At 42.3% G+C, this 27989-nt stretch overlaps 1 protein-coding gene across 1 annotated transcript in view; it reads left to right on the forward strand.

The window, feature by feature from the left end:
• The window catches only part of atp2b2 (ATPase plasma membrane Ca2+ transporting 2), a 543565-nt gene that overhangs the window by 453292 nt on the left and 62284 nt on the right, over positions 1 to 27989 (forward strand). Inside the window, exons 18-19 of the mRNA XM_041191496.1 lie at positions 8206 to 8312; positions 18130 to 18321. Of these exons, the coding sequence (XP_041047430.1) occupies positions 8206 to 8312; positions 18130 to 18321 (299 nt within the window). The remainder of the gene's footprint in view (positions 1 to 8205; positions 8313 to 18129; positions 18322 to 27989) is intronic.

Raw genomic sequence — 27989 nt, forward strand, 5'->3', positions numbered from 1 at the left:
GTGTGCCTTAAATGACTCTACTAAAATTGCACTCTTAAATTAATGCAGCTAAAATGGCCTTATAATACAAATAAACATTTTTAAAGAGAGTGTTGAGTCCACCACTTTTTTAAACTAGCACAAATGATCACAGAAGCTAGATTGCAATGGACATAATTTGCACTTGAAATTCCTGATATTTTGCTCTGGTTTGGCGGATTTTGGGCAAATTGCACTGGAAGTATTTACTTTCATGAATGTCATTGGGGTTAGGTATTGTGATTCCTGTGTATGTACATGATTCAGAATCACCAATGAAAAATGGAACAATTGAGCTATTTAGCTAGCTTGATCTAAGGTATTCATATGCAGGAAAAATACCAAGAAATTGCAGGAAAGAATACGCAGTACTCAAAAAAAGTGGAATAAATTGTACATGCAATTTTGCTCATGTACTTGGTTTAACTTTTTCCTTCCCTCTTAATGTTAATCTTCCAGTCTAATTGTTTTGGTTTTAACTCCACATTTGTTCACATTCCTGTTGGTCCCTCCAGTGAGTAATCGCATCATGCAATGTGGGGTTTTATTTGAGTCACATTTGGATCCCTGATTTGAACGGATGATCTTTGCTTCGATAGCAACAACTGAAATTTCTAAAACAAATAGTTAATGTTGAGAAGATGTTCCAATACATTTCACAAAAGCATACTCAAACAACAATGGATACGGAACCTGAAAAGGAGAGAGTGACAAAATGCTTCTTCAAGAAGAATGCTATCTCCAAAGAAAGGTCTTAAAGGAGGAGAGGGGAATGGTGACATATAAGGAAGGAATTCTAGAACATAGGGCCTGGATTGCTGAAGGCACAGCAGCCAATAGAATGGGCGGGTATGGGAATGCACAAAAGGCTAACTTCAAACATTTGGAGGTGGTTATAGAGGTAGGGAGGAGAGAAACCACAAAGGAATTCAAAGGTAAGGATGAAAATTTTAAACCGACTTCAACTTTTCCCTCCCCTTACGTAATCAGGGGAGTCGGGCTCTCCACCCTGCACCTTCCCAACCGATTATGTGGCTTGAGCCCGCTCCCAGGAAGGGCGTTAAATTCCGACTTTGGTGTGGGATAAGATGTAGACAAGAGAAAGGTGGATGAGCTGTTGTGATTGTCAGGGAGTTTTGACAACCATTTTGAAAGTTGATGGGATAAAAAAGAGGACACAGTTTCCTTCTGTATAAACACACAGTGTTGGATAAATAGAAACATTTGCTGTTAATCATTGGGATCATTCAGATTATGTCAAAGAATTTGTAAATTATTTATCCCAACCTTCAGAATGTTGGCATTTTTTAGGAACTTCAATAAACATACAGACATCAGAAAGTTTTAAAAACACCTGATTGTACAACAGTCAGAATAGACCTGTTATGCTCTACACTAATGACTATCATCTGTTATACTGATAGTTGCCTGCCTGCAAAATTTTAATATTAAGATAATTATAATGAAATTAAAGAAGAGTTTAAACTCAATCACTGCCAAATTACACATCAGTGGTTGTTGTACGTTAAAATGCAGAGCTCTGGAAATGTTCACACTCAGAATTGTAATGCAGAAAATGCTCACAACAGATGTACGGTGTTGCGCCTCAGAACCTTATTCCGTGAATAAAAGACATGTTGCTCTTGTTCACATCTTCAACAGGTAAATAATGATGTCATTTGAAAGGAATCTACACTTATGATTTACGAATGAGGAAAAGATTCCACCCATTCTACTTGAAAGATTACATTGAAAAACAAGAACAGAGCTGTGCTCTGAAAGATCGGCCTTTCCTCCCACTTTCCTGACAGATTGAATGGAAATGGAGTATTTCAGTAAAAAACGCTGATGGATATTTGTTGTTCTGTTGGTAGATAGCCGATCAAGAGACCAGAAAACATGTATGGCACCCGATATTTCAGAAAAGAATGAGGATTAGGATAGTGAGTAACCTTATATAAGCTTCAACAAAGATCAAAGTGATATGATGCCAGCATTACCCACAGGAAATTGATTGCCAAAAGCTTTCAAGGAACTACTATTTCCCAAAGGGGTGGTGATAATCTCAAAGTATTTCTAGGCCAACTCCTGTTTTATAACAGCTTTTTCTAAAGTAACATAATTAACGAGTGAGTATGGTGTGAAGATTCCCATTACTGTTTATAATCAAGATTAAGTTCTGTGGGGAATATTATGGATAGTTTTTTTTTTCCTGTAACTGGAGAAGTACTGGGTTTAAGAGCTAGAGTCCAAGTTGCTGTAGGAAAACATATTGAACTGCTTTTTCTGCAGGTTCATAGGTACAAGCACTGCATAAACAAGGATTACAGCAAACACCAACACTGAAGTCAGGGGCAATTGCATTTCGAACTTTCGCAATTAACTCATCCTCTGGTTCACTTGCAAGGACACCTTACCAGCTTGCTTTATCCAGATTATTTTACGCAGTGCCCTATGCTGCTCTTTTACAAAAGGAGTGTTTAATGATGTAATTTTCATTCCTGTTGGTAGGTTTGCTCTGAAGTTTAGTATGCCCCTGCACTGAGGCACATATTAGAATTATAGGTCTTGATTTAACCACTCTTTTGCAGATGGGCTGGGAGATAGGAAGGCTTATAAAATGACAGTGGAAGGTATGGGGAAGGAAGCCTGACATCTTCCTGCTGCCACAGCATTTTCCCAGAAGAGGGAAGAGCAGCACTGAGGCCACCTGCTGACCAGAGATGGGTGGTCATTTAATTGTATTACATAGCCAATTAATTAAAAACTCACCACCCCGCTGGCATTTTACCAGCATTGGGACAGCCCCTGCTGCATGGGGAGACTGACAGGAAAACCATTAAGGCCTCCCAGCAGGTGGGGCAAGCAGGCATTATTTCTGGGTGCTTCATAGCCCATGCAGGACCCTTGGGAGCTCCAGTGCCCCTGCTAAAGGGTTCATCCCTCTCCTATCACCAACCTGGCTCTGGCACATTAAGAAAGATAGCTCCCGGCCTTTCAAGAATACTGCAACATTGAGGAGGACTCTCTTTCTGCCTCCAGTGGCCACTTCTATCACTGTTAATTCTTTTGCCAATCACCTTAAAATGGTGTCCTCTGGTTCTTGGCCTCTCTGCCATGGAACAGTTTCTCTCTATCTACTCTATCTAGACCCCTCGTGATTTTTAATACTTCCATCAAATCTCCTTTTCACCTTCTCTTCTCTAAAGAGAACAACCCCAGCTTCTCCAGTCCATTGACATAACTGAAATCCTTCATCTCTGGAACTATTCTGATAAATCCTTTCTGCACCATTTCCAAAGCCTTCACATCTTCCTGAAAGTGTGTTGCCCAGGATTGGACACAATACTTTAGTTGATGTCGAACCAGTGTTTTATAAAGATTCATCATAACTTGCTTTTGTATTCTATGCCTTGATTTATAAAGCCCACAATCTTATCTGACTTTTCAACTACTTTCTCAATCTGCTGTCACCTTGAATGATGTGCGTACATTTTTGTTTTATTATTCATTCATGGGATGTGGGCATTGCTGGCTAGGCCAGCATTTATTGCCAATCCATAATTGCCCTTGAGAAGATTGTGGTGAGCTGTCTTCTTGAACCGCTGTGGTGTACACCCACAGTGCTGTTAGGGAGGGAGTTCTAGGATTTTGACCCAGTGACAGTGAAGGAACTGCTGTATATTTCCAAGTCAGGATGGTGTGTGGCTTAGAGGAGAACTTCCAAGCAGTAGTGTTCCCATGCATCTGCTGCCCTTGTCCTCCTAGATGGTAGCACCCTTGGGCTTGGAAGGTGCTGTCTAAAGAACCTTGGTGAGTTCCTGCAGTGCATCTTGTAGCTGGTACATACTGCTGCCACTGTGCATCTGTAGTAGAGGGACTGAATGTTTGTGGATTGAGTGCCAATCAAGTGGGGTGCTTTGTCCTGAATGGTGTTGAGCTTCTTGAGTGTTGTTGGAGCTGCGCTCATTTAGGCAAGCAGAGAGTATTTCATCACACTCCTGACTTGTGCCTTGTAAATGGTGGACAGGCTTTGGGGAGTCAGGTTATACTCTCAGGTTACTCTGCTCCTGTATACATTTTAGAATGGTACCGTTTATATTGCTTCTCCTCAGTCTTCCTACCAAATTGTATTTATCACACTTTTCTGCATTAAGTCTGCCCGTTCCACCAGCTTGTTTACGTTCTCTTGAAGTTTATCACTATTCTCCTCACAGTTCACAATACTTCCAAGTTTTAAAATTGTGCCCTGCATGCCGAAGTCTAGGACATTAATATATATTATGACCCCCCCCCCCCCACCCCCCCCCAAACGTGGAGATCCATAAACAAAAATAACTAAATTTACTGACCTATCCCCCAGTAAAAAAAGCCCAGGCAAGATTTCAAATTTTGTAGCTTTTACTTAAATGTGAGTCAGAATCAACATAAATTAACAGTTGGTACGAACTATAAATTACACTTAAAGTAACAGTTACAACAGAGACAGCATTATTGAGTTAGTAGGCTGTTCACTCCACCTGTCTGGACTCCATTTTAGCTACCGTGTTTCCAAGTCAAATTCTGGCCCCTTTTCATCAAGGACTCTGCCGATTCTCCACAGGTAGCTGCTTCCACATAAATGAGGTTCTGCCCAGGCAGTCTTCCCTGGATGGTACACTTGATTCTTTTCTTCTTTCTGTCTCTGTCTGTCTCTGTCTTTAAAACTCCTTTTCAAATATTTTTTAAAATACTTATAGATTCACCAAACATTTTGACATAATTATAAATTTTCCTTATTGTCATTGCTTCTGGATCAAAAGTTGTCACACTTCAGTAGGTTTCTGTGTGAGTTTCTTTCCCCATGGCAAACAGATCACATGGGCTTGTCTCTGAGATGAGGCATTTATTCAAAATTTTCTGTTTTACTTTGAGTTAAAGATATATTTCAAAACATAACCATCCTGTAAAATACAGCATTCATGATAATATCAAGTGGTCCTAATATCAACACCTGGGGAACCCCACTATGTTTTTCATACTTGAGGAAGGTACAACCTTTTACCACTACCGCCTGCATGCTGCCAACCAGCCAACTTCATATCCATGCTGCCAGCTTCATATTTATGCTGTCACTATCCCCTTTATTCCAAGGGCTTCAAATTTTCTGGCAAGACTATTATGTGGCACTTTAGCAAATGCCTTTTGAAAGACCATATACACCACATAAATCGTGTTACTCTCATCAACTATCTCTGTTACCTCTTCAAAAAAATTCAATCAGGTTCATTAAACAAAATTTGCCTTTAACAAGTCCATGCTTGTTTTCCTTAATTAATCCGCACTTGCCCAAGTAACTGCTAACTTTGTCTCAGATTATCATTTCTAAGAGCTTTCCCACCAGGGTGCTTAAACTGACTGGCTTGTAGCTGCTGGGTTTATCCTTACGCTCTTTTTTGAACAAGGGAGTTGTTATATTTTCAATTCTCCAGTCCCCTGGCACTACCCTTGTATCTAAGGAGAGTTGGAAAATTATGGCCAGGACATCCATACTTTCCATCCTGACTTCCCTCAGCATCTTCAGATGCATCTGATCCATTCTCAATGACTTACCAACTTTGAGTATAGTCAGTCTTAAAACCTTTTTATTAATTTTAGTGCACCCAGTGTCTCAACTATCTCCTCATTTACTATAACTTTGGCAGCAGTTTCTTCCTTGATAAAGACAGATAAAGTGCTCATTTAATACCTCAGCCAAGCTTTATGCCTGGTAATAGTGCATATTTGTCTATTAATGTGCACAAGGAGCCCCTGCATTTGAAACAAAAATTGGAACTACAAGCGCACATTGACTGCCAGCATACTAAAACCTTTCCAGTACCACACTGTTGATCTGCCAATTGCTTCGCCTCTCTCTATTCTTTCCCAAGATGTTAACTCTTTACTAGTGTATTGTTGTTGCAAAGGTATCAAGTGCCTTCTGGTACCTCATGCAAGTGACACTTCCTCATGCATGAACAGATCAGTCATGATCAGTTGAATGATGGAACAAGCCTGCGGGGCTGAATGGCCTACCTCTGTTCCCATGTGGAAGAAGAAAGAGTAGGAAGTGAGATGGGAAGAGGATGAGCAATGGGAAATGATCAACTTGGTTGGGAAGGGGAAATGATAACAGGGGGTGGGAGGAGGAGAGACAAAATAGAAGTAGGAATAAGATCAGTTCAGAAAGGACAAGAAGGAAAGATGCAGTGTGGAAGGCAGGAGTCAGTAAATTGTGTTGGATGATTGAGTGTACATTTCCTCAGGATCCAGTTGTATGCTCGGTGTTGGGGGTTGGGGAGTTAGGTAGTGGGTTTGCTTCCCCCAAGCTCAAGCTGGTTACTATGTGTGTAAGAGGACAGGTTTTCAGTCTACATTCCACAGGCTTGGTTAATTGGTTAAATGGGAGGGGACAGTGAGGGGAGATGGCTGGGTAAGGGATAGACGGGCATCACTCCGATTTGAACTTTTGAAGGGAGTGGAAGCATTGACATTGGTTTAGGATAACACTTGCGACTGAAGACAAGGAGTGACAATGCTTCACCCTTTTCTTGATCAGCCGATGGCCATTCCCCACCAGCAACTACCAAACGCCACTTCTCTGTTTAGTGGATTAGAACATTTCAAGGAGATTCTCAGCATTTGCCAGGCCAGGAAAATTATAACAGTCTTTGTTCTGCTGGAATTTGTGACAGGAAATTACTTTCTGGTCATGAGGGACAATTTACTGCCATCTTAAGGATGGAATTGAAATGAAAACAACAAAAGCTTTGGTCTGGAATGGTTAAGATTCTGCCTGTAGATCAGGCTTCTGCACACAATAGTAAAGTGCAAGTTAAAAATATTCTTAGAGTAATAAGCAGTTTCTTAAAAACCTGAGTTGATACATCACTATCTAAATTCCAACTGGTGATCACTTGTTTCTGCAGAGATCCTGTGCAAAGTCTTCAAACTTCCTTAACATAAATGTGACAAATTATCCATCACTTGCAAGCAGAATAGGTATTGTAGGTGAAAAGGTATTTTCCCATTGGGTTTCCAGATTACTTTGAGATAAAAGGCCACTTGTTATTTTTAGTATATAATAGATACAAAAACATTAGGAAAAAGGAACAGCGATTAATTTTGAAAAGTATTGCACTGTATTTTTGGTTTGCAGTTTGTATGTAGTTCAACTGAGCGATGCACTTGGCTAAGTAGTGCAGGAGTTAAAAAGTCAGTCAGTCTAACCTCTTGATGTTTTATTTATTTTTCCTGATCTCTTAACCTGCACACCATTTGAGAATTATTGTATTTGTCCTTCACAATGACCAGAAAATAAATACAAAAGCAAACTGCCATTTGGGATTAGGCAAAGCTTCTCTGTCAGGGTAACGTGCAGTATATCAAATGATGGAAAAAGTGTTATTCAAATGCTTTGAAAATCATTTTAAGGTCTAAACATTGATAATTCAGCTCATACTTATCCACAAAAGATTTGAAATTTGATTTTAAAAAATATATTGGAAGTTTCCACTGCATAAAATTAGAGCTGTATGAATGTCATTAAATGTAATCAGATTGAGTGTAATCCATCTCATTTTCCCCGTGAGACTTTTGTATATTTAACATTCATTGTTTTGAAATGTGCTCTGAACATTACAATGATTTTTTAAATAATCTGAATTATTTGAAATCTGAAACATATTATAATGTTTACAGAGGAATGCTTAACTATTAATGATTACATTATTGAAGTTCTTAACCAGTAACTGTCCAACTATTCTACTGAGGGCCAAATTATTTACTTTTTTTTCAATAATTCTGTAACATTGTTGATAACAATTAGTCCAGAGAGTATTTTGCCAAAGGGGTCAGAGACCTAATTTAATTTTTAATTACTTTACTGCCCCCTAATTTATCACAGTGTTTGTGATTGTTACTCTGCTTGTGTTTTGTTTAAAAAAAAAGCACTACAGTTGCTTGAAAGTACTGGGGGCCATGGTTGATGAATAAAAATTTATTCATTATTTTCAGTGGAATTGTTACTTCCAGCACAATTTGCTGACGTATGTAATTGTCGCTGGGAAGGTGGAGGGAATTGTCCTGTTAATGGCGAGAGTGTGAAGCTCTTTCTACTCTTTCTATTCTTCCTAATGAGCTCCAGTGGGATGGCTTTGTTTGTTGCAGGTATAATTGACAGCCTGCACGGAGAGCGGAGACAAGTTGTGGCAGTAACTGGTGATGGAACCAATGATGGGCCAGCGCTGAAGAAAGCGGATGTTGGCTTTGCCATGGTAGGCGACAAAGCATTCAAAAATGTGTTAAATTAGCATTTTGTTTAAGATTTGAATCAACAAATTGTGTTAGTGCAGCTGTATTCCTGCACCGACTGCTAAAAGTGGAACCCCCAATGTCATGATTTGCTCACTACTTACATATGTTACTTAACTGTCAATTTTACGAAAGGGATAGTTTCCAGCAGTCCAGCATGTCTGTTACTCCGACAAAAGTGGCATTTTACACCTGGGCTGGGTGAACATACTGAAGCCTGCTTTTCCCCAGATCTAGAGGCTTGTACAAAATAGTACACATAGAATAGGCTCAATGTTCTATGTGTCCATTCCATCTGATCTGGAAGGAGGTGAGACCACCTGGATTAGAGGCATACTGGAATAACTTGGGCAAACCAGTTTAAAAATATTTCACAGATCCGACCTGGTATTTAAAAATCCCCAAAATGCTTTGAAAGCTTATTGCTTTTTGAAAGGTGGTAATTGTAAAGTGAAAATGGATATGTTAACAGAATTATTTTTTGTTCATAGATATCGTGTTGATTCTTCCTTTACCCTTGAAAGTTAGCAGTTTTTCCCATTGCATGAGCCGAAAAAATGCAGACCCCTCAGTCAACTTCTCCCAGTTCAGTGAGTTTATTCAGCCGATCCATACTGAAGAAGTCGCAGGTTTGGTCTCCAGTCCATGCTGAGTTGGGGCAATCTGAACTGGGATGGTGGCAGAATTGTATCAGTTGGCCCGAGTGCACTCTGGTTTAGTAGGTGATAATCATCCATGGGATAATTAATCACTCTTAATGTCCCCTGTAAGGTTACTTGGTACCCATGGGTCTCCCATCTCAGCAAAGGGTCATCCTCTTCAAGAAAAGGGGAAAGTTGGATTTCAAAGAAAATAAAACTTCAGATACACCATCATTAAAATCAATGGAAATCATTGTGATAGACTCGTTATTCCCACTTACTATGCCATTGAGAATTAATAAACTATTTTATAGAATTAGTAAATCTGATAGTATGATTTCTGCAGTGTTAATGGTCCAACATCCTACCAACCCTATCATGCTGTTATAGACCAAAATGCATTAAAGCTGAATATTTAAATAATAGATTGATAGATAAGAAGGTCAAGTCCTCAAACCTAATTGTCAATGAGAAGGCTCCAAATACTATATACATACAAATCTTGCACTCAATTTCACTTTTCCTTGGTCCATGGTATATAGAAAGCCAGTTGTTGTAAGCTGCTAGAGTTCAGAGGAACCCACATTCTATGGGTAGAGTGAAGTTATTAGAGACATTTTCAGACTGAAGGAAATGGGTGGAAGGAATGTGAAAAGGAAACCGTAGTTCCTGATTGATATGCTTACATTCCTATTTGATATCTGTACTTATGTGCACAGATTAAGAAATGGATTGCATATGAGAAATTATTTAGGATCGAAACATTGCTCCTTGGGCAAATGCAAACCAGCAAAATTTGAGAATTATCTGTGCTCAGTTAGCTAATCTCAGCTAGAGTGACATCAGTGCTACACAAGTGTGGTTTGTCAGGGAGGGGGAATATCAGCCAACGAGTTCTGTTGGAAATACATTTGTTTGGATAATAAATGTTGATGGGATGGAGCTTTAGCTGTAGTGATCCTCCCCCTAGCCCACTGGCTCCCCCACCCCCTACTGTCTTTGAACCAAAATGGCATATGCTACACACACACACACACACACTAATGCTGTGAATCGTCCTCTCAGAAATCTGCCACCTGCTGCAGCATTTGAAGCAGGGCAAGGACTGCATTGCCAATGGCTTTGAAGGTGACCATGGCAATAAACTTTTCTTTACCTGGATGGGTCTAGGCTGCAGCTGGAGATGTACTCAATATTTCATAGTTTTCCATCCACTGTTGCATATGGGAGGTCAACGAGCCTCTGTATTCAAAGAGAGCTAAGCATATTTCATTCATGCTGGCTTGAGACCAGTAGGTGTTGTGAGCACGAGACTTTGGGATGATTGCAGACAATGCCACTGACTGCATCACTTTGCGGACGTTGATGCCAACTCTGCTGTATATCAGACAGAAGGGATTCCACCTCCTTAATCTCCATTGGCAGTGAATCATGCAGGTCAATATACCATCACCTGACAGCAGTAATCATACCTTCAATCTGTGGTAGTTCACTGTGCCAGAAGCATTGTGGTCACTATGGCAAAACAAAGGATAGCTACTGGATGACAGGGGTTACCTATTGATGACATTGCCCAAGACTCTAGTGTGCAACCCATGCACTCATAGGCTGCATGAATATATATGAAAGCCATCCTGCTGCACAAAATCTAAGAGAGTAGGTCTTGACATGCTGAAACAATGGGCCGTAACTTCCATTTACTGTTGAAATGCTGGCCCCGCAGGAATTAGAAGAAATAAATGCACATTTACCTGATCTTGAAAATTACACCAACCCTTCTGTTTGCTGGAGCTGCTTGGGGCCTGCATCGAAAGACTCCTTGGAAGCCCCAGCAAAGTGTAGCTCCGGTGGATTCAGGGAGCCATGCCCCCTTTTTTACGGCATATGCTGCCATAAAGGAGGTCGGGGTGGTGCAGGGGATCCGAGGTCCAGTGGGTGTGGGAGGGAGTCCGAGCTCTGCAGGGGGGAGGGGGAGTCTGAAGTCCAGGGGAGAGGAGGTTGGAGGTCTGGGTGAGGATGGGGGAAGTCTGAGGTATGGGGGTGGTGGGGGGGTTGATGGTCCAGCGGTGGCGGGGAAGGGTTGGTTGGGAGGGAAATGGTTGGAGGTCTAGCGGGTGCTGGAGATCCGGGGGGGTGCTAGGGGTGAGTCTGGGTGGGAAAAGAGGGTATTCGAGATCTGGGGAGTATCAGAGGTCCGGGAGGGGTGGGGGTTTGGTCGGATGTGTGGGGGGTTGGGCTATGGAGGCGGGTTGGAGGTCCAGGGGGGTGGTGGTGAGTTCAAGGTTTAGGTTCCGGAGGTTCTGGAGGGGGTTGGGGGGGGACCGTGGTCCGGGGGGTGGTGTTGGGTGGAGACGGAGATCCGGGAAAGGGGGTCGGAGGTCTGGTGGGATGGGGCAGTGGGGGACAGGGTGAGCGGGGGGGTGATAGTTGGAGGTCTGCGGACCAGGTTGGGTTGGAGATCTGGTGGGGGGGCTGGGTTGGAGCTCTGTGGTTGGGGAGTGTGATGTTCCAGGGGTGGTCCGAGGTCCGGGGGAAGTGTTCGGGTGTGGGGTGGGGTTCGAGGTCCAAATGGGTGGGGAGGATCCGAGTTCTGGAGGGAGAGGGGTGACATGTTCCCTTTGTCTTCACACACACCCCCACCCCTTGCATTTGCCCCCCCACCCCTTGCCTTCTCATCCCCCCAGCCCTTGCCTTCGCATCCCCCCACCCCTTGCCTTTGCCCCCCACTCCTTGCCTTCATCCCCCCTTGCCTTCTGCCACCCCTTTGCCTTCGCCCGCCCACTTCTTGCCTTCGCCCGCCCCCCAACTCCTTGCCTTCATCCCCCCTTGCCTTCTGCCACCCCTTTGCCTTTGCCCCCGCACTCCTTGCCTTCATCCTCCCTTGCCTTCTGCCACCCTTTTGCCTTTGCCCTCCCCCCCACACCCCTTTGCCTTCGCCCTCCCCTTGCCTTCCCCCCTTTCCTTTGCCACCCCCCTTGCCTTAGTTCCCCCTCTTTGCCTTCACCACCCCTTTGCCTTTGCTCCCCACACCCCTTGTCTTTACCCCCCCACCCCTTGCCTTCGGCCCCACCCACCCCTGCTTTTGCACCCCCCCCTTGCTTCGCCCTGTCACTGACCGTCACAGCACCTGCTTGGCTACGATGCAAAAATAAAATCTACCCCAAAATAAACATGCCAATCCAAATTTATAAATGAAATCATGTAATATTGCATATAAAGGTAAACCGATTGCCCTTGTGCATTCCCTTCAAGCCAGTTTTCCATGTGCCTTTGCCTATCCGAGTGCTCCTGTGCAGTTTTACCCAAGGGGCTGCTGAATGGCAGGTGGAAGGCTGCTGACTTTCACTGGAGGACACTGCGATGATCTTGCGGAATGAACTCAAACAGCTCTGAGCTTGGAAGACCTGACTGTGGGCTGTACTATCTCAGCATTGGCAGCAGCAATGTGAACTGGCTGACAGGCAAGGGCACTGGCAGAGTGATACAGCTGGGAGCTTGTGTGCTGTCATCCTGAGTGAGGCCAGCAGCACTGTGCTCTACAGAGTCACTGCCGTTAACATGAGTAGGGTCTCAATACTCTTACTAATCTATTGCAGGACAGATTGTAGCACTGCTGTGAGACCCTCCAAGGCCCCTTGAATGCTATAAGCCACAGCCGCGATGACAGTAGCCTGAGCTTCCATGGCAGCAGGCTGACCTTGCATGACCTTAGTGTGAGCTTCTACTGCAGCATTCAGACATTGTGTGTCTGCTGTTTGTGCTACAATGGAGGTTGCAACATTGCGCATCAGATGCTGGATCATGCTTGGGTCCACAAGTGTGCAAATGGGACTGGTCACCACTTAAATGCTGGAAAGGATGGGCTCAGCGTAAAACCCCATGCCAAGTTACTGCTGGAAAGCTCCATGCTCTTTCGCATCAATCACAGGCTTAATGGCTGGCTTCGCAACACACTAGCAATTTCATTGTCTGCACCCATCAGAGTTCTTCTGTAGGCTGCCCAATTGAGGTTTTCATTGGAGTCCCCTGCAGCAGAACCTGTGTGCCACTTTATTCACTGACAGGCTGGCATCTGTGCTTTCCTTGCCTCCTTCCCTGGCTGCAGCATATTCGTGCTCAGTGTCTCACCAAGCGCTTCTCATCTATCCTCTAACATGCGGGCACGATCAGTATCTGAACTAGTAACTGTGTATGTTAAATTAAGTGATGGTGCATCAGAACATGATGCAAGGTCACAGACCTGAGAAGTTAACTCTGTTTCTCTTTCCACAGATGTTGCCAGACCTGCTGAGTATTTGCAGCACTTTCTGCTTTTAATCCCCTTTAAAAGGTGCAACATAGGCATTTCAATCAATGAGTACAGGTTGATTGCACATCATAACCCCACGCCCATTTTCAGGGGCTAGCCAAGTCCTCCCATTGTCTAAACTCATGCATGTAAAATGGTCATTTGGGTGAGATACTGGAGCTCTAATTGCTTCTGTAAAGCCACACTCCAGCATTGGTTACCAACTTTTATTCGAGAGTAGTCAAGAAAATTGCAGACATTGATGCATCAGCAGTGGTCTCGTGGCATGGGCACAGCCTTAGCACATATATTTAAGAAATGATCTAGAGAAAACTATTGTTTTCAAAACTACTTCATTAATCAAGGCTTAAGATATTAATATGTTGGTACCACTTTAATAACTAATTAATATCAACAACCAAATCTTTGTTTTGCTCATAATTTCTTCGAAACTATTATTATCAACAGCAATGTTGGAACAAACTGAGCAGTCAGCAGGTTTCAAAGCAGACATCCGTCATCATCTTTTCAATAATATATTGTTCAGGGGAATTTCAACAATCCTGCAATCGCTTTGACGGTCCTAGAAGAAAGGCATAAAGTTTAAACAATTTCAACATATTACTGTTGAAAATGTTGCAGCAGGCCTCATTAAATACTATTGTTGCTGTTAGTAACTAATTTGTCCATTATTCACCTTTACACCCTCCTCAGTGGGATAGCTGTTTTCTGTTAATTTTTGTGGAATATCACTGTGTAATTGAAATTAGAGCAACCTTAAAGCCGCCTCCTGCCAAACATCACCACTTGATAAGTTTTGAGCACCCTCTAGTGATTGGTGTTTAAATGTAATGGAGCTGTTCAATACAATACAATATGCTCGATCCTTATTCTTTTGTATTCAGCCCATCAAGAGATACCAATGCAGAACATTTTCCATTTTCTACTCATTCAAGTAATGTATGGGGCAAATGGAGGTAAAGTTTCCTTTATTGTACCTCATCAATGTGCCTTAACTTCAACCTTGGAAGAATATCCCTTTTGAACCTAGTTATGATCCCCGTAGAGACTAATGACTTCTAAAAATAGATTTAAATTTCCAGTGACTAACTCAAAGGGTCACACAAGATGTCATGTTTTAAGACTATTACTATAACAAAGAACCTAAAAGCAACATCGACTAAACATTACTTAGTAGGCAACTAATACACTAAGCTACAGAAAAGGTATCCCTTAGTAACTTATTAACACAACTGAAAACTCCGTACCACATTTATACATTACACCATGCTCTTAGCAGAAATAACCAAAACCTTTCTGGAATTTCAGCAGGCCCCCATCCCTGCCACATCAAGGTGAATATTCCAGTGACCTTTAAAACAAAACTCTCCTCACTCAACCCTTTGAGCAAATTGAATCAACTTCCAAGCTGCAAAGTTCACTTTCGTGACTCGTTAGTTTTTAAGTCTCCAAACGTCCCATTTGTTCCATCGTCTTCTTTCTGAATAAAAACCAAACTCCTACAAGCATCCTGCTCTTACAGCTGTAGCATCTCTGCTTTGCACACACAGCAGCATCTCTCTCACTCCCTTCTCTCTCTCTCTCTTTCTCTGTCTCTCTGAAGTGCCACAAGGATCAGTGCCAGGGCTTCGACTATTTATGATCTATATTCATGATTAATAATTGGATGTAGAGACCAACTGTATTGTATCCAAATTTGCTGATCATACAGAGATGAGGGCACAAGAAGTCTGCAAAGGGATATAGAAAGATTAGGGAAGTGGGCAAAGATTTGACAGATGGAGTATAATGTTGGAAATCTGAGGTTGTCCGTTTTGGCAAGAAGAAAAGAAAAACAGAACATTATTTAAATGGAGAGAGACTTCAGAATGCTGCAGTAGAAAGGGACTTGGGTGTCTTTGTACATGAATTGCAAAACATTAGCATGCAGGTCCAGCAAATAATTAGAAAGGCAAGTGGAACGTGGGCCATCATTGCAAGGGTGATGGAATATAAAAGTCTTGCTGCAACTCTACAGAGCATTAGTGAGGACACACCTAGGGTACTGTGTTCAGTTTTGGTCACCTTACATAAGGAGGGGTATGCTTACATTGGAAGCAGTTCAGAGATGGTGGTGTTATGGTAATGTCACAACTAGTAATCCAGCAGTCCAGGCTAATGCTCTGGGTTCAAATCCCACCATGGCAGCTGGTGGAATTTAAATTCAATTAATGAATCTGGAACTTCAAGCTAGTCTCAGTAACAGTGACCTGACAACTATTGTTGATTGTCATAAAAAACCCATCTGGTTCATTAATTTCCTTTAGGAAAGGAAATTTACCATTTTAACTTGGTCTGGCCCACATATGACCCCAGACCCACAGCAGTGTGGTTGAGTCCTAACTGCGCTAGCAAGCCATTCAGTTCAAGGGATTGGGGATTGGCAACAAATGCTGTCCCGCTTTCCATGGAAGAATTAAAAAAACGGTTCACTACTCTGCCTCCCCGGGGGTTTGTCTCATCAGGAAAGGTTGAACAGGTTGAGCCGACGGTCAGTGGAGTTTAGAAAAATGTGACTGTACAAATCTAGGCCCAACTACGTTTCCTGTGAAGGAATGGGTGTACGCCTGCTGGTTCCTAGAGTTCATGATCTGTAAGCTGTAATCTTATTGAAATATAAGATTCTGAGGGGCCCTGACTGATTAGATGCTGAGAGGATGGTTCCTTCATGGGGGAGTCTAGAATTAGGGGGCACAGTTTCAAAATAAGGGGTCTCCCATTTAAGATGGAGATGAAAAGGAATTTCTTCTCTCAGGGGTAATTAGGGTTTGGAATTCTCTTGCCAGCAAGCAGTGGAAGTCATTGAATATATTCAAGGCTGATTCAAGGCAGATTTTTGGTTGACAAGGGAGTCAAGGGTTAATGGGGGGCAGACAGGAAATTGGGGTTAAAGCCACAATCAGATCAGCCTAGATCTTATCGAGTAGCGGAGCAGGCTTGAGGGGCCAAATGGCCTTCACCAGTTCCAATTTCTTCTGTTCTTTGTTCTTTATAAGAAATCAAGGATGAGCAAAATGCCTTTCTGAATGTAGATACTTTCCCCTGTAGTTATTTCTGAGAGAAAATTCTACCTTGAGCAGGAAATGATCATTGATGTTGAGGAGACTTGACATTTCTTTGCTGAATGGTTGGACAGCCATTCAAACCTCTATAAGAGATAAGATTCTCAGAAATAGCCATTTTATGAGAGGGAATTTAAGATGTAGGTTGGTACGAGCCCAAAGTGTGATATCAAAAGGACAAAGGTTAACCTACATAACACATCTAAGAGAAGCATCATTTGGATATTATAAGGCATAAATACCTACGGTGTTGACTCCACTTCTGGTCCTACATAGAACATGTTAAGAGAGCACATGCTACATTTTACACTCCTGGATTTCCCTGAACAAATCTAAAGAATTGCTTTATTTTGTTTTTGTGATCAAAATACTACCAAAATCTTCAAAAGATTAATCATAATATATATTGTTTCAAGACCATAAGATATTTGGGACTATTTATTGTCTCTCTAATGTACAGCAGTTTGGTAGCACGCCATCAGTTTATATTGACAACATTACAATACCAGATATGTTGTGACAAATATTTATACTGTAGGTTACTACCCAACTGACAAGAATGCTGATCTGTAATGGCTCAAAACTTCCAGTCTCTGGATCATCAGGAGACTGGGCGTATGATAGAAGATGCGAGTCCTGACTGTGGAAGTCCTGACATATGGACCAACGTGGGAGTTGCTTGGGAAGTTTAAACTTGGGCAATTCCCCTACTCCCCGGGACTCTGAGCTAAATAGGACACTTTGGACAGTCCTGTGGGACCCAGGAAATGTAAGATTAAAACTTAGTCTAACACCTGGGTAACTACACAACTAACCCCCCAATACACGCACCACCCCGCAACCCCCCCCAACCTGACCCAACTAACCCCAATCCTTCCCAACTACCCACTCACCCACCTACCCCCCTCACCCACTTACCTAGCATTACTGCCGTTCAGAAGATTCAGGCCAATGTATTTTAAGGAGATGGATCTTTTGAATGCCTCGTTTTAACTTTATGTTAAGGCTGTGAGCATGGGGATTGTTTCGTGTAAAGACAGTAGAACATGTTCACCTGAAAATCCCCTAACTCAGTCTTCATCTGTAAATGGCACTTTCGAAAACCTCTGTAATGATTGTAGCCGACTTGCGTTTCCAATGTTTTGCGAATACAAATTTTTAATTGGCAAGCCAGGAATTCTTCAGCCAAATCACCAGTGGGTGCATTGCATAAAAATGGACATAACCTGGCCCAATCTGGGTTCTAGATTTTGCTGCAATCCAGAGCTGGTGCAAGAATAGCTGATACAAGAAGTTCAATATCACTTCGGTACCGTAGGAGATATTTTTCTGAGATTTGAATTAAGGCACACTGTTCTTGCAGACGAGATGACCATCAAAACCATGTTAACATCGGACCTCCCTGACCTGACTAACAATGGTTGGAGAAAGTGTTTCATTCCCAAGTATTGACAATGCCTTATTAATGAATGTCATCTAATTAATTGCTTTAATCAGAGTCTGGCTATTATAATAACTTAATTAATATCTAATAATTATGATAACTCTGGTTATCATAACAATGAGTATCATTTTTTCACAATGGTTGTTAAAAAATATTAATTTCAGAATCAAATCCATTTACTGCATTTGTTTTTGTTTTTGTTTTCCTTCCCCTGAATCTGTTAAATACAGAGATTTTCTGTCACCAGCGGTGTTGGTTAATGTTTTTTTTTTTACTGTATTTTAGGGCATTGCTGGCACTGATGTAGCAAAAGAAGCCTCCGACATTATCTTGACCGATGATAATTTCAGCAGCATCGTGAAGGCTGTCATGTGGGGCCGTAATGTTTATGACAGCATCTCCAAGTTTCTACAATTCCAGCTGACAGTGAATGTAGTTGCTGTCATAGTTGCGTTTACTGGAGCATGTATCACCCAGGTGAGGGTTTATTTCCTGTTGTATGCTTCCTGAAAGCCCATTTGGGGCCTGTTATCAAAAGAACAACATCAGGCATTATTGTGTCACAGAATTCAGCCAAGTCTTTCGGGCTATGTGTTGTATGGTTGTATGTTGTCTCATGAAGGGGTCTAGAGACTTGTATGATTGAACAATAATCGTTTATTAATAGCACATCACTGTATACATATTCAGGATAGTCCTGACTAGGTGCTATCTTCATGCTAGCTTCTACAATACTCATCACTACACTTTACTACTCCCCTGTGACTCTACATCATAGTGTGAGGGGCACTATTTCCCCAGTGCCGCATTAACCCTTACAGTCCCAAACACCCTAATGCTACACCTTCCCACAAGTCTTTACTAAAATGTATTTATTTATTTACATAATTACATGCTACCCCTCCTCCCCCCAGGTCTCTTACTTTACAGATTCAGACAGTCTGGAGCCTTTAAGACTCTTCCAGATCCTGTTCTTTTCAAGATTGGAGGAATCTAAACTACCAGGTAGTTTGATTGGTAGTCTAAACTGCTGCTTTTGGCTGACTTTGTTGGTCTGGGGTTGAAGTTGTAGTACTTGGTGCTTCAATTATTTGAGTTTCTACATCTGGTTCGCTCAAATGTATGATAGGAGGTTTGTCATGAGGAATCAGGAGAAGACTCCTTCTATTCCATCTGATTGTGCCTTCTTGGTAAGACCATCTTTGATCTTCACATCTCAGGATACTGATGCCTTCTCTGTCAAGTCAGTAATCCAAGCCTTGTCACCTCTGTTTAGCCTGGACCGGTTTCTAATACAATACCTCCTATTGTAAGTGGAAGTTTGTAGCTGTCTATAGAACTGTTCTTGGTCCTGAACCTTCTGATAGTCCCTGACTGCCAACCCTGGGATTCATTTCTATGGCAGCATGGGAAGTTGTTGGGACTAATCCACATTGCAGTGGGGTGGGTCTACATATCAAAAACGCCATTGTCATTTTTCTTCATGAGGTTTTAATAGTGCAGACTCCCCTTTCCAACTCACTGTTAGATTGTGGATACCTTGGGGAGCTAGTGAGGTGTTGAAATCTCTTATTCTTGGCAAAATGAGTGAAGTATTCATTAGTGAATTTTGGACCCTTATCGGGCACCATCAGGTCCGGGATGCCATGGATCGCAAAGATTTCTTTCAACGACCTAGTGACCGACTCTGTGTGCGTTGTGTGTAAATGCTTCACTTCAACCCACCAAGGGAAGTAATCAACAATGAGGAGGAAGGACTTGCCGTTGAACATAAATAGATCCATTCCTAAGTGTTCCCAAGGTCTGGTAGGGAACTGTGTGGGGATAAGGCGCTCGCCCTGGACTGGTATGTGCAGCGCGCACACCTGACAGTTTCAAATCATCTGTTCAATTGCTCTTGACATTCCTGACCAGCATACTGCAGGCTGGGCTCGTGCTCTGCACTTTGTGAAGCCCAAGTGACCTTGGTGGATTCATTGTAGAATCTTAGGCTGGAGTGAGATGGAAATGACTAAACACTCATCACACACTAGCAGATCATCAATTGAGGTGAAGCGTTTCTGCTGTTTGAATTAAATTTTCATAACATTTCCATCTGGACGCTGCAATGGTTAACCTTGTGGGCAGTACTGATGGATATGGATGCACTCCATCATGCATTAGCTCTTGACATATTTGTTGAAGCTTTTTGGAGCTAGCTGGCAGCTGTATTGTCATGAACTGGCAATAGGACTTGAACTTGTTGACCAAATTGACACTATTATAGGATGGTTGACTGTAGCTCTGGACACTGTGTCTGCAGTTGTTTGATGCTTCCCCTGGATGTACACTATCTCATGTACAAGTGAAATCTCTGAATTCTGGGGGGCATCCTGTCGAGTTCTTTCTTGTCCAATGGTTTGTGATCTGTCTCAATGATCACCCTCAGTCCAATATAGCCAGAGAACTGCTCACAAGCCCACGTTACTTTGAGGCCCGTTTTTCAGCAATTGCATACCGCATCTGCGTCTGACAGCCCTTTAGACATGTAATATACTGGTTGGCATCACCCATCCAGCTGCTTTTGGAACAGAACTGGGGAAGAGTGGCATAGTGGTATAGTCACCAGGGTTCAAATCCCACCACGGCAGATGGTGACATTTGAATTCAATGAAAAAAAGTCTGGAATTAAAAGTCTGATGATGACCATGAAACTATTGTCAAGTGTCGTAAAAACCCATCTGCTTCACTAGTGTCCTTTAGAGAAGGATATCTGCTGTCCTTACCTGGTATGGCCTACATGTAACTCCAGACCCACAGCAATGTGGCTGACTCTTAACTGCCCCTTGAAATGGCCTAGCAAGCTACTCAGTTCTTAAGGGCAATTAGGGATGGGTAATAAATACTGGCCTGGTCAGCGACGCTCACATCCCATGAATGAATAAAAAGAAACTGCCCCTAGTCCTGTTGACAAGGCATCCGCTGCAATTGCAGTTGGCAGGGACAGGTTGTAGTCAGCCAGTAGATCTGGTAAGAGCAGCATGTATTTGATCTGACCAAATGCTTGCTCTTGGTGTGCATCCCAGCACCATGCTAGTGCCTGTTTGATAAGGTGTCACAGAGGCTGTGTGACCTGTGCTGGGTTGGGCAGAAATTTTGTGAGTTGGTTCACCACGCCCAGGAATCTTTGGAGGTCTGGAATGGATGATGGGTTTGGAAATTCACTAACTGCCTTTCATTTGTGTGCGTTTGCCATGATGCCTTTGCGGCTCACAGTATAACCTAAGAAATGAATAGAGGTCTTAGAGAACTCACACTTATCATTCAGCTTCCTGCAGGCATTTCAAGACAGCCGTGAGTCTACTGTTGTGTTTCTCAGCAGTCACACCATGGACAAGGACCTCATCCATATAACTCCTTTTAGACCTTGTAAGGTGACCGACATCGTGCACTGAAAAATCCCGGATGATGAGGTAATGCCAAAGGGTAAATGATTGCAGCAGAATTTGCCAAATGAGGTGCCAAAAGATGTCGGCAAATTAGAAGTCATGCCTAACAGAACCTGCCAGAAGTTGCTGTTGGCATCAGGTTTCGAGAACACTGTGCTCTTGGAGAGTTTGGTCAAGCTATCGTCCACTGAGAACGTCGGGTGGATTTCCCTCAGAACTGCCTGGTTGAGTTGTGTCAGGTCAACACAGATGCAAATGTACCAATTTGACTTCGGAACTGGGACCATCCTGGAACACATTCTGTCAGCTGAGTGATGGGGGAGATGACCCCCAATCTTGGTCATATCATCAAGTTGCTGTTGTACTTGTTTCATAAGCGGGTGTAGTATTTTCTGTGATGTAAACAGGCACATGGGTTTGGTATCATTTCTCAGTGTTATGCTGTGTGCAGTCTTCAGTCACCCCAACCCAGTGAAAACTTTTGAAAAATCCTTCTTAAAATCGGAGCTAGATCCTTGCTGGTTAATCTCATCAATCTTTTGGATGACGTTGAGGTCGGCACAAGCTTTCCTGCTCAGGAGAGAAAATTCTTGGTTGTGGAGCACATATAACGTCTCCTGTATTTGGTTATTTTTATATTGGACCGTTGCTTGCAGCATGCTTTTGACTTGGAGCTTGATGCCTCCTGGTCCATATAACTGTGCTGTAGGTGACTTCAGACATTGTTTCACTAGCCACGGTTCCTTATCCGACAGGACCATCACACTGGCTCCTGTGTCTAACTTGAAATTTGTGAGGTGATCATTTACAGATATGTTAGCATTCCAAAATGTGAATCTGGGATACTTAATTTCTCCCAAGAAACATTATTGGACTTCTTCTTGGTGTGGCTCATCTATCTCATGGATTCGTTTGGGTTCCTCCTCATGTCTCGAAGTTTGGGCCTTACACATCTTTCCAAAGTGTTCCAGGTGGTTGCAGTCAAAGCACTGCACAGAGGTTGCTGGATGCTACTCGTGCCTATGAGATCTTTTGGTGTCACAGCGCTAACATGGTCTGCCTCCATCGTGTGTTTTGCTTGGTTACTGCTTTCTTTGCCCTGGAGTCTCCTTGCCCTTTTGTTGCTTTATGAGCTGGACTGTTGGGGTTGCTCTGTACTGCAGTTTAACTTCGCCATGCATAATGGATTGGTTTTGTTGGTCGGCTTCCGATTGTGTTACAACTTGGATGGCTTTTTCCAAAGTCAGATCTTCTTTAGATTGGAATACATCCAAAAGAGTATCATCAACCATTTCCAATACTATTTGGTCACTTATGTGCTCTGATTTAAGATCACCATAGTCACAGCCTTCAACCAATCTGTATAACTCATTTATGAAAGGGACAACAGACTCCCCTGACCTTTGGACTCTCTTGTTAAATTTTGGTTGCTCTAAAACATTTTTGCTTCTTAAGTTAAAGTAGGTGTCAAAAGGACTTCATGACCTCTTCAAAGTTACCGAAAGAATAGTTTATTCCTTGTCTGTCAATTATGTTGTCAGTTATTGGACCTACTGAATATAATAGTGTATTCACTTGTTCAGCCTCTATTTTTATATTAAAGCCTGATGCTATCATATATCTTAAAAATTTTCTTCTCCATAACGCCCAATTTTGCACCTGGTCTGGCCCTTCCATCTGCCTTAATTGGTCTGGGATTATTGATTCATAGCTGTTTTCAGTAAAGGGGAAAACAGCTTTACATTCTTTTTTTCTTTCTTCCCATGCTTGTTGGGATTTGGAGAGCTCCTGTCATGGTTACGGAGCCATTTTAAACTTCAGCGATTCTGCAGAAAATCTTTTGAACAAATCATTTTGACCGGCTAGTTGCTTTCCTCAGCTTGGGGAATCGAATTGAAAGTGATTTTTTTGGTCTGGCTTCTCTATTTTTTTTTCCCATTCACTTGCAGTCACATGTGTTATGGATCCAGGCTGCAGCGTTCTTCAAGCCGCATGATTAAACAATCGGTCTGCCTGTGCTATCTGATTGTTGTGTCAAATTTAAAGGCTTATTTCAGCCTTCTTTTTTGGAGCTTGCTAACTCTTTTTACAATCTGGCTAGGTTCTTATCCTCTGCTTTCAATCGGGTCTTGCAGTGAAGCTCCACATGCTTTGCTGGAGTCCTTTTACACTGCAAGGTGGATTTTTCTTCTGCCCTTCAGCCCCCATGCCTATAATGGAGCTTCTTTGGCAATCTCCAGTTTTGTACTTGAGGTCTTCAAGTTAGGCACACTTCTCTCAGGTCACACAGCAGTTTGTTTATTTCTTCATGCTTAGGGATTTTGGGGTCCTTCAATCGCTGCCACCATGTCGTATGTTTGCATGTTATCTCATGAAGAGGCCTAGAGCCTTGTATAGTTGAACAGTAATTGTTTATTAATAATATGTAACTATATACATATATACAGGATACAGTCCTGACTAGCTGTTATCTTCATGCCGACCTTGCCAGGCACACCACTACACTCTACTACTCCAGTGTGACTCTCTATGTCATACTGTGGGTGGCAGTGTTTCCCCAGTTCCACATTAACCAAACTGCTGGTTCATAACAGGGGCCAAGGCCCATGAGGGGTGGCCATTGGGGATCAGGACCAGGAACTGGGGAATTGGCAGGTGAGGGCAACAATGGGGTGAAGTTGAGGCAATAATGATCAATTCCTTTAATGTGAGAGTGCTCTTACACATTCAGATATGCTCCCCACCCTCTTGGTTGTGTGCAGCCGATGCTGTCATGGGTTGGCTCAGGGTAAACTTATCACAGGGCCCTTATTGGTATGTGTAAATGGTCCATTGCCTGGTTCAGGCATGGGTAAAAGACATATTTCTTTTCCTTAACCAATATGGTAGGTGATGCACCTCTGGCCAGAAACTTAAGCATGCTTGCTGCCTGCTACATTGGACCTTAGTCAACCAAGTTGCATCCAAAAACGAGATACTACACAGAACAGTTTCTAGGTCCTTCTCTTTTGCTAATTTTAGTGTAAAGGTAGATAAGAATAATAATTAGTGTATTTTGGGAGAAGACGCTAATTACCTATATATCTATGTCAAGCATAGCCCTTGGTATGTGTCCCTTTTGCTCAATTCATTGCTTCAAGTTGGCCCATGTGGTAACTTGTAAAACTCTATTTCAGTCATAAGATTTGGGATTTTTAATTTAAGCCTTCATTAATTTTTCATTATTTTGAAATTACCCCAGGGACTCTCAGTAACTATCACAGCCTTTTTTCATATATATATATAATGTATATGGAGCTCAATGTATTCATCTTTGCAGTTCACCTGTGAAATCTCTTCTGTTGAAATTACTATGCATAAGCCATGAGTACTGTGACATTGAGAGCTATGACTTTGTGACATTCAAGGTAATTGCCTCTATTCTCTTTCATTCAATTTCCTCCATATACCGTTAATAAGGTCAGCATACCATTGGGGAAAACAGTACTGGAAAAAACGAATCTGTCTATTTTTATAGCTGGTATCTTGTTACCATCCACTTCTGTGTTGTAAATAATGCTCTGTTCTCATTATTGACACTAACCACATAGAAGTTGCCCCATAGATGTGACGTTTCTCTGAATTTTACCATATAAATTTTCATCCTTGGGCTCAGTACTTGGTACGATATCCGATTTATGCCATGTGTTTCCTTCAGAATCTGCTCCAGTAGGAAATTGTGCAATTCCAACTGAACATCTGCAGGAAATCCTTTCTACTGTCACCGCAGCTGATGCCTCCCTTCAGTCCACAACTTTGCAAGTTTTAGCAAGAATAAAAGGAAAGGTCAAAAACAGCTAAGATCTTTTCTTTATTAAGTACAAGAAACACAGCCATTTTACAATTTGTTCTCTTCCATTGTCTTTTTCATAGTTGGGAAACTAGGTAGGAGATGAAACATCATGGTTGATTCTGTGACCCAAACCCTATTCCTGAAGGTTCAAATCAACACCTGTTAACTTTTATATCCTTTCTTCTTGTAGTTCTGGATATTCTGCTGGTCCCAACTTGAACATTCTTTATTAGATATACCTGTTCCTTAAGTATTGTTGAACATCAATTTGTCCATGTGGCTTTTGTGGCTATTAGCTCTGAGATTTACTCTCCTACTGCTTCTGAAATTCCCACAGCCTTCTAAACCCAGTATAACCCAATTTTATGCAGCTTACCCTGATAATTTAACCCTTTAAGCCCCAATGTCTTTTTGGTAAATCTGCACTCTATCCCCTCCAAGGATAATATATCTTTCCTTAGGTGCAGTTCCCAGATGGGATCTGATCAAGATAGTGCAACTCAAGCATGACTTCTATCCCTTTGTACTCCAAGACTTGTGAAATAACAGCCCATTGGTCTTTTTGATTATTTTTTGTACCTGGATACCCAAATCGCTTTGCTCCCCAACAGTTTCTAGTCTTTCCCTCCAAACTGGATTACCTCACACTTCCATATATGAAACTCCATCTGCCACAGTTTTAATCAGTCATTTGACCTGTCTCTGTCCCTGTGTAACTTCGTGGTCCCCTTGATAAACTAACTGTTACTCCTAGGTATCACCTGGCAACTTGCATGTTTAGCTCTCTAGCCTTTCATTCAAATCATTGATATAGATGATGAAAAGCAGATGTCCCAGAACACTGAGGAACACTACTTGTCACATTTTACCAATGAGGGTATGGGCAGAATCTTCTACCTGTCGGGTGGGCCGGTCGGGAGCGGGTGTGGAGCCAAATGCCATCCACGATCAGCTGCGCGCTGCCATTTTACGTGGGCAGGCAAATTAAGGCCCGCCCAGCGTGATGTGTGCCCAGTAGCGCTCAGCGCGGGTGGGGGTAGGAGGGTGAGTAGGATGAGTCGGGGCCTGCGCTCTTTCGCACAAGTGCGCAAAAGAGCGCAGAAATCTCCCTGAGGCAGCTCTGTGCCTCAGGAAGATTAAGTTCAAATTGAAAGTTCAAAATAAAGAAAAATTAAAATTATTTAGACATGTCCCCTCATGTCACAGTGTAACCATTGGCTTACAAGGGAAATTAGAGATAGTATTAGATCCAAGGAAGAGACATACAAATTGGCCAGAAAAAACAACAGATCTGAAGATTGGGAGCACTTTAGAATTCGGCAAAAGAGGACCAAGGGATTGATTTAGAAGGAGAAAATAGAGTACGAGGGTAAGCTTGCGGGGAACATAAAAACTGACTGTAAAAGTTTCTATGGGTATGTGAAGAGAAAAAGATTGGTGAAGACAAATGCAGGTCCCTTACAGTCAGAAACAGGAGAATTTATAATGGGGAACAAAGAAATGGCTGACCAACTAAATACATACTTTGGTTCTGTCTTCACAAAGGAGGACACAAATAACATACCAGAAATGTTGGGGAACACAGGCTTTAGTGAGAGGGAGGAACTGAAAGAAATCAGTATGAGTAGGGAAATGGTGTTGGGGAAATTGATGGGATTGCAGGCCGATAAATCCCCAGGGCCTGATAATCTACATCCCAAAGTACTTGAGGAAGTGGTCCTAGAACTAATGGAAGCATTGGTGGTCATCTTCTGAGATTCTATAGACTCTGGAACAGTTCCTACAGATTGGATGGTAGCTAATGTAACCCCACTATTTAAAAAGGGAGATAGAGAGAAAACAGGGAATTATAGACCAGTCAGCCTGATGTCAGTAGTGGGGAAAATTCTAGAGTCCATTATAAAAGAATTAATAGCTGAGCACTTGGAAAACAGTGGCAGAATCAGACAGAGTTAGCATAGATTTACGAAAGGGAAATCATGCTTGACAAATCTACTGGAATTTTTCGAGGATATAATTAGTATAGTTGATGAGGGGGAGCCAGTGGATGTGGTTTATTTGGACTTTCAGAAGGCTTTCGACAAAGTCCCACAAAAAAATTGGCGTGTAAAATTAAAGCGCATGGGATTGGAGGTAGTGTATTGAGATGGATAGAAAACTGGTTGGCAGACTGGAAACAAAGAGAAGGAATAAACGGGTCTTTTTCCGAATGGCAGGCAGTGACTAGTGGGGTACTGCAGGGATCAGTGCTGGGATCCCAGCTATTCATAATATATATTAATGATTTAGATGAGGGAACTAAATATAATATCTCCAAGTTTGCAGATGACACAAAGCTGGATGGGTGGGCGAGCTGTGAGGAGGATGCAGAGATGCTTCACTGTGATTTAGACAAGCTGAGTGAGTGGGCAAATGCATGGCAAATGCAGTATAATGTGGATAAATGTGAGGTTATCCACTTTGGTAGCAAAAACAGGAAGGCAGATTATTATCTTAATGTCTATAAATTGAGAGAGGGGAACGTATAACGAGACTTGGGTGTCCTCGTATACCAGTCGCTGAAGGTAAGCATGCAGCAGGCAGTAAAGAAGGCAAATGTTACGTTGGACTTCATAGCCAGAGGATTCAAGTACAGGAGCAGGGATGCCTTGCTGCAATTATACAGGGCCTTGGTGAGACCACACCTGGAATATTGTATGCAGTTTTGGTCTCCTTATCTGAGGAAGGAAGTTCTTGCTGTAGAGGGAGTGCAGCAAAGGTTTACCAGACTGACTCCTGGAATGGCGGGACTGACCTATGAGGAGAGATCGAGTCTGTTAGGATTATATTCACTGGAGTTCAGTAGAATGAGGGGCAATCTCATAGAAACCTATAAAATTCTAACA

Source organism: Carcharodon carcharias, chromosome 7 (genome assembly GCF_017639515.1).
Source record: "Carcharodon carcharias isolate sCarCar2 chromosome 7, sCarCar2.pri, whole genome shotgun sequence".
NCBI lineage: Eukaryota > Metazoa > Chordata > Chondrichthyes > Lamniformes > Lamnidae > Carcharodon > Carcharodon carcharias.